The following is a 7,970-nucleotide window of genomic DNA, read 5'->3' on the forward strand; positions in this document are numbered from 1 at the left end:
AGCAGGAAGGAGAGCTTGAAGCAGCACGTTTCATACAAGCACAGCAGGAACGAAGTGAGTGCAAGGGGCTCTCAGGCTCTTGCAGGGTTTATGTGGAAAGGCACAGTGAGATTCCAGGTGTGAGCTGGGCAGCTCCATGTGAGCAGGTATCCCATGTGAGTGACAAAGGACAGAGAGGGAGTGGTAACATCTTATCTTAGAATAATTGATGAATTTGAAATGTGCTTTTGAGCATATGCAAGCCCTTTTCCTGTAGAAAACTGCTTTCAGGCATCACTTCCAGCAAGACAAGCTGGAATTAGCTGGACCTGCATGATACAGAGGTGAGATCTGACTTGAGTTATGCTGCCAGATAGGGTTGTTCTAGTCTTGTTTGCTTGTCCTGTTTCATTTCTCACCACCTATTGTTCCTTTAATGTGTGAACTCTGCCTTTCAATGCTGCTGCCATAGAAATATTAAACACACCTGTAGTGGCACCTTATTAGTGAAGATTCCCATTGTTGCTTGGCACCAGGGTCCTTAACTCTCAGATTGCTGCCATCTCTTCTGGAAGATGAGTCAGATCACATCTTCCTTCTCAAACATTCTGTGTTGGACCAGGGGAATATCAGGAAAGCTGTTATATCCACACAGGTGCATGGCCTTAGGGGTTCTTTTGTAGTTCACATGGCAGGATGATACAGCATCAGAATTTTGCACCACTGTGTGGTTAAATGCCCTCTTGAAGAAATAAAAATTGGAAAGGACAGAAAACAGAAACGGTATTTGAGGTTTAGAATTTCTCTGTCAGAGGTGATTTCTCCTATTTGTGACCTGCAGGTGGACAGTGAGTACAGATACAAGTGCACCACGTGTGAAAAGGCCTTTCGGATAGAGAGTGCGTTGGAATTCCACAACTGCAGGACAGGTGAGAATGGACAACTGTTCCTGTGGCATCTCTGCTCCATTCTGGGAAGCTGTCCCCAAATCCATCTCAGCAGAGAAACTACAGAAGGGGAGTAGGGATTTAGGGTTTTGTCATCATCACAAGAAGCAATCTGTTTTTTTGATCAGAAAAGTGTAACCAGTCATCTGTAGAGCAACACATCCACTTAAGAATTGGGTTTTTTTAGTATCTCCTGCTCACCTGTGTAATATCCTCACTGGTGTTTCCTTTGTTCACAGATACTCTGTCATCATCTCTGTTTAATTTTTTCCCCTGAAACTAAGTTCCTCCTCGTTCCTCTGATACAGAGGAACTGGAAAGGGGACCAGTACTATTGATAGTTTGCAGTTTTCAGGGATTACAGTTTTCTCCAGCTTTCTCCTGCTTTATACTTGCAGTAGTCTCTAAATGTTTTTTTTCTTAGTATCACTACAACCTGCCTGTTCTCCCATAGCCATCCCTTGTGGTTACTCATATTATTTATGCTGAGTGATTTTATGCTCAGAAAATGACATCCTGGTTACTTCTATGCCCCCCAATAATGTTCAGTCCAGAATCACCCAGGTAATTGCCCTTAGAGCATAGTGATGGAGTACATGTTAAAACCCAGATCCAACAAAAGAACCACCTGTCTCACAAACATACAAAGCCTGTTTTCAGCTGTAAAGAGCTGCATGGTTTCTCTTGCTTGCAGATGACAAGACATTCCAGTGTGAGATGTGTTTCAGATTCTTCTCTACAAACAGCAACCTTTCGAAACACAAGAAGAAGCACGGGGATAAGAAGTTTGCATGTGAGATCTGCAATAAGATGTTTTACAGGAAGGATGTCATGCTGGACCATCAAAGACGGCACTTGGAAGGTAAATTTACTGCAGATCAACCTAATTATTACTCTTGAAACAGCAGTAGAGGTGGGCAGGTTAAGGAAATGAGTGTGTGCCTTAGATTCTTCTGGATGGTAGCTGTCTTCTTGTTATTATTATCAGTTACCTGATCAAGAGTTGGAAGTTTCAGCAAAATGTGACATTTATGAAAAATATCAGTAGTGGATCCAGTGCTACTAACAGTCATGTGAAAGCTGCATGGCTTATTATGCATCAGTGTAGACTGGGTGATTTTAATTTTGTATTTTTCTTTCTTTGCAATCTATTCTTTCTGTTTCAAAATATTATGTAGCAGCTTGAAAAGCTGAAGGCAGAGAGTTAACTTGCCATGTACAGCTGAGAGTGACTACTATATAAATATAGTGTCAGTAGAATGCTGTCTTTGAAACACTTGAAAATACATGAAAATGAGATTATGAGAGTTTACTGTTCAAAATCTCAAGCATCTAAGTATGTTACAGGTACTCAAAGACTGGAAAAAGTTGGTAGATGGTAAATATGTATTAGAATGCCTTTAGTGATCTAGATGATAAAACCAAAGGTGATTTTAAAAAACACAGCCAGATTGTCTAATTTGTGTCATGAACCAGAGGAGAGCCAGAGGACAGGGGGTTGTATGACACTGGCAGTGTCTCATTTTTAGCTGTCACAGAGGAGCTGAAGCCCTCTGCCCTCCTGGAAGTAGCAGAGAAAGAGGTCTGAAATCCTCTCTGAGCATTAAAGCTGATGCTGGATGGTTGTATCTCTCCTTAGAGACTCCCTCTCCTCTCCTTCTCAGTGAGGGTGAATTTCTGGGCCACATACCAGATTGAAGTGCCAAGGCCTACTAGATCTGCCTGTTTCCTGGTGTTGACAAAAATGTTTTTGAAAAAAGTGTCTTCAGACACTTTACAGTTGGTTTAATAACCAGTAAGTTGTAATACATCACTTTGGCAGACTGCTTCTGCAATCTCAAAACACTCTTTTAATTTAGAAACCACCCTTTCATTAGCAATTAAACCCTGCATTGAGGCCCTTCCCAGTGTTTCACTCTTCTTCCCAGTCTCCTCCTGAAAAGGCCTGCAGACTGGAGTGGAAAGCCATGGTTTATTTCTTGTTTTGTTTTTTTGATGGGGACTGTTGTGTTAAGGGGTGAGGCGTGTGAAGAGAGAAGACTTTGAGCACAGCACGGAGAACATGGTTCGCTACAAGAAGGAGCCCTCGGGGTGCCCTGTGTGTGGGAAGGTATGAGCTTGTGCCAGCTGGGCCATGAGAGGCTCTGCATTGTAGCTCCAGGGGTGCTGCAGTTCAGTCTAGAGAGGAGAAGAGTGAGGGGATCCATCCATACATTTAAATATCTCCAAGGGGTGTCAGAGGATGGTGCCAGGCTCTTTTTGGTGGTGCCCAGCAACAGCGCGAGGAGCAGTGGCCACAAAATAAAACACAAGAAGTTCCACCTCAACATGGGGAAGAACTTCCTCACATTGAGGGTGGCAGAGCTCTGGAACAGCTGCCCAGGGAGGGTGTGGAGTCCAGTCAAGACATTCCTCTTCAGACACCTGTAGCTCTATTATTTATCCAGGCCCACTGTGGCCATGGATGGTGGGAGCTGTTGGGACAAAGATAAAAGTGCATTTCAGGCTTGAACTTTTCTCAGGACATGCAGCACAATGTAGAGTGTCACATGGCCACTGTGTGTGTCAGTGGAATCTCATGGCTTATGTTATTTAAAGTGGAGTTTTTCTGGGTGGTTGTAAGCAGCTGGAACTGACTGTGTGCATTGGAAATCCTTTTCCACAGGGAATAAAAGTGAATTCATGGTGTAGTCATGACACAGTTGCATTTGGATGTTCAGCACTCATGATCTTAAGTCATTGTTGTCACAAGGAGTGTGGGTTTAACTTGTGACTTTATAAATGTTTCATGATTCATGGTGCAAAAGGTACTCAAGAACTCTTAAGCTGCTGTGTAGACCTCTGGTTTTGATGCTTTGGATATGTTTCATTTCAGTCAAGGTAGATTTTGTGGCTTTATCTTTTTAGAGATAGATGGAACATTCATGATTCAAAAAACACAGTCTAAATATTCCAAATTCTGCCCTGTGTAATTCTGGTGCAGCTTTTTTTGGAAGTCCACCCCTCATGAATGGCCAGTTTCAGTCAGTTCCTTGGAACTGTGCCCCTGGATTTTGCCATGCCAGCAGTTTCGAGGCAGACTGCTGGCTGGTTAACAGGAGCTCCTGCGTGTTTCTGGCCAGAATTAATAAAAAAGACAGTCAGTGTGTTCTGTGCTGTCCACTGGATAAGTTGCAAAGAACTGTAGCCCTGCTGGACATGATCCAAAAATCCTTCCTTCCCTCTCTTTTCCTTTTAGGTGTTTTCATGTAGGAGCAATATGAACAAACACCTTCTAACACATGGAGACAAGAAATACACGTGTGAGATCTGTGGGCGTAAATTTTTCAGGGTGGATGTGTTGAGAGATCACATTCATGTCCATTTTAAGGTATTCTGTTAATAATCAATTAGTAAAGGCAGATTGTTTTGACAACACTGAATTGTAAGGAATTAAATTAAAGGGGAATTGTATCGCTCAGTGGTGCTCATAAAGATGCTTTTATAGATGTAATATTGTACCAACTGAGTCTCTTTACATTAAAGTTCCTTTTATATGCAAACAAATTAATATTAGTTGTTTGAATAAACAGTTATTTCTTGTGTGGTCCTGGACAGAGAAACTCTGGCTTGAATGAGGCAGGAGGATATTTTAAATAAATAATATTACAGCAGTTAGTGCAAAGCAGTCTGCATGGCAACAGAAGGTGACCAGGTATTACCTTCTGAAGAAGTTTAATCTATTAAAACGAAATATTCTTTCCCACTTTACACAGGACATAGCCCTAATGGATGATCACCAGAGGGAAGAGTTCATTGGTAAAATTGGAATCTCATCAGAGGAGAACGATGACAACTCTGATGAAAGTGCAGATTCAGAGCCTCACAAGTATAGCTGCAAAAGGTGCCAGGTAGCTTTAAATACTTTCAAATTAACTTGTTTTGGGATGGGGGAGGGAGTGGAGGGGCTGTAAATCATTCAGAATTTTAAATAACATTAAGGGCTCTCAAAGGGAAGTCCAGTCCACAGGTCTGCTGTCTTCTGCAGTGCCGTTACCTCTAATCTGTGAACTGGGGCTAATTCCATAAGAATTGAGGTGATACCCAGTTAGGAGGATGCTAGACACTTAAAAAAAGGACAGATACATTCACTTTCCTGTGTGGAAGAAATCAAGCAAAACCGGAGGAAGGATCAGTAAAGGAACACTCACATCTTGGACTACCTTTTGATTATCTGCAACTTAAAATGGTTACAGCATTTCTGATTGATAGAGTCCACAAAAGGATTAATTTTTATGAGACCAGATGGTCCTCTAGTGGATCTCCAGTTTGGAGGAGTAAGGCTGCTGCTTATGCCCAGTGTGACTGCTTTTTCTTGCCCTACTCTGTTACTAACAGGATGGTGTTGGAAGTGCTGCTGGAACATAATTTACTCAGTTGTCAGCTGAGAGGGGAAGACTTTTTAAACCTCTCACTGCGTGGCTTTTGCCAGTTTGTAAAGAAATAACAGAGTCCTTAAGGACTCTGTGCCCTTCCTGGGTGAGCACACTGGGCTGGGGCAGGTGGGTGCAAAACCAGTCAGTGAGAACAGCAAAACTGACACAGGGACAGGGGAATTTTGGTAGTTTAGCCACTGAACTGACCCCTGGAAATCAGAGCTTATTTCACAGCCCAGACTTAAACGTGGTGAAAGTTCTTACTCTATCTTCATTTTAAGAGCTGGGGATAATAATATTTCAGTTTTCTGTTCTTATCTGAGAGCTGGTTTTAAGTGCAAACTGATTTTAAGCTTATGTCAGTAAACATGAGAAGGTGTGGTGTCACAGCTGTTAATGATGTGCTTGCTTTCACTGTGCTGATTTTCCTGCCTGACACTTCATGGGTACATAAACTATGTAAAATTGTGTGCTTCCAGGTGGGGGCAGTTGAGCCATTCAAATCAGAAAGATCTTTTTGGAAGTTGGGGGTTTTTTAGTGCTTTTGCAGGTGTTTGTGAAGTAAATTGTGTAAGGGAACAGCTGTGGGAAATGGGATTTGATGTGAGAAGATGGGGACACTGAACAGCCAAAAGCAGAACAATATACAGATAAGACTTGGAGAAATCTCTCTTCTGAGCTCTTAAAAATCTATTTTTTTTCTGGTCTCAAAGTACATCTTCACCAAGCTGTACAGTGCTGTCAGAAATATCCTGATTGGTTCCAAAACTGGAGCAAGAGGTCGTGTCATTATGGCACCTCACCCTGACATGCTGGAGCATATATGGATATGCTGGAGCACATCTGGATGTGCACATCTGGAGCTCAGTAGTGCAGCACCTGTCTGTCGTAGCTTCAGCACTTCTAGAAGCTGAGCCAGAGTCACTGCCCTGCAGTGCCTGGAAATTCCAACCCTTCTGGAGCTGCTGCCAAAGCTGACGGTGCAGACAGGAGCTCACCATGCTCCTAGAGCCCAGCAGACATTTTCTCCATCTGTGACATCCTTGTTACCACAGAATACTCTGAGCAGGAAGGGATCCTCAAAGTGCATCATGTCCAACTCCTGGCCCTGCACAGAACCCATCCCCAAGAGTCACCATGTGTCCAAGAGCACTGTCCAAACACTCTTTGAGCTCTGTCAGGCTGATGCTGTGACCACTGCTCTGGGGAGCCTGTTCAGTGCCCAGCCACCCTCTGGGGAAAGCACTTTTTCCTGATATCCAGCCTAAACCTGCCCTGACACAACCTCAGGCCATTCCCTTGGGTCCTGTCACTGTCACCACAGAGCAGAGATCAGTGCCTGCCCCTCCTCTGCCCCTCATGAGGAACTTGTGACTGCACTGAGGTCTCCCCTCAGTCTGCTCCAGGCTGAACAGACCAAGTGCCCTTGGCCGCTCCCCATATAGCTTCCCCTCAAGGCCCTTCACCATCTTTGTAGCTCCCCTCTGGACACTTTAATAGTTGAATATCTTCTTTATATTGTGGTGACCAAAACTGCTCACAGTACTCAAGGTGAGCTGGTGGAGGTTAAACATGGCTCTCCCTCAAGGCTGTTCCTCAGTGCACGAACAGCTTGAGGTCCTCTTCTTGTGCAGAAGTGGAGATACCATCTCCAGCTAGAGAAAAGAGTGAATTGATGTCCTGTAGCAGCGTGCTTGACACGTTCAAAGAGTTTCAGGCCTAAATCCAGCTGTCACAGATTTTTCATCCAGTGGCACACAGGATCTTTAGTGGTACAGGGGATATTTATGTCTGCTTGAGATCCTGGCATCGTGTTACCTGCTCATTGCTGTGCCCGAGGGTTTTTTTTTCCCCCTTCCATTCACTATTGGTTCATTCCCCAGCTGACCTTTGGCAGAGGGAAGGAGTACCTGAAGCACATCATGGACGTGCACAAGGAGAAGGGTTATGGCTGCAGCATCTGCAACCGGCGCTTCGCCTTGAAGGCCACGTACCACGCGCACATGGTCATCCACAGGGAGAACCTGCCCGACCCCAATGTGCAGAAGTAAGACTTGTTCCACTCAGAAGAGCTGTCTTTTTGGAGTTTTAATGGCTCTGCCAGCTGGGGTATTTTTAGAGAATTTGGCTATACTAAAATAGCTGTGTAATGGGGGTTAAAATGTTTATTAAGAGCTTGAAATGCGTGTCACTAGTGATTGGCTACACACAGATTGATGAGTCTACAGCCCCCTGGTTTGGGCTTTGCAAAGTACAAACCAATGATTTTAATAAATGTTTTTTAAAAAATTTGAGTGTATAGCAATGCCAGACTGCTCCAAGCTTGCAGTCATTTGCCAAGCTCAGGCATTTCTTATGGCTCGGTTGAAAAAACGTACAGTTCAAGGAACTTTTATAGCCATTAGTATTAGCACATGAAATACACTTGGTGGCAGAGATGCCTGAGAATCACCTCTGCCTCAAGAAAAGAATTACAGTTTTTGGTCTCTGGTTTCAGATACATCCATCCATGTGAAATTTGTGGGAGGATTTTTAACAGTATAGGAAATCTGGAAAGACATAAGCTTATACATACAGGTAAAAATGTTGTCTTTCTTTATAATTATCAATACTAAAGAAAAATTTCTGT

The 7,970-nt window shown here is 43.4% G+C and overlaps 1 protein-coding gene across 1 annotated transcript in view; it reads left to right on the forward strand.

Moving 5' to 3' along the window:
• PRDM15 (PR/SET domain 15) overlaps positions 1–7,970 on the forward strand; it is a 30,728-nt gene that overhangs the window by 17,587 nt on the left and 5,171 nt on the right. The window contains 8 exon segments of the mRNA XM_017730179.1: positions 1–54; positions 821–908; positions 1,621–1,788; positions 2,942–3,036; positions 4,165–4,296; positions 4,682–4,816; positions 7,225–7,388; positions 7,839–7,918. The exon segment at positions 1–54 is cut by the window's left edge and continues 9 nt beyond it. Of these exon segments, the coding sequence (XP_017585668.1) occupies positions 1–54; positions 821–908; positions 1,621–1,788; positions 2,942–3,036; positions 4,165–4,296; positions 4,682–4,816; positions 7,225–7,388; positions 7,839–7,918 (916 nt within the window).

Source organism: Corvus brachyrhynchos, unplaced genomic scaffold, assembly GCF_000691975.1.
Source record: "Corvus brachyrhynchos isolate BGI_N302 unplaced genomic scaffold, ASM69197v1 scaffold413, whole genome shotgun sequence".
NCBI classification, from domain to species: domain Eukaryota; kingdom Metazoa; phylum Chordata; class Aves; order Passeriformes; family Corvidae; genus Corvus; species Corvus brachyrhynchos.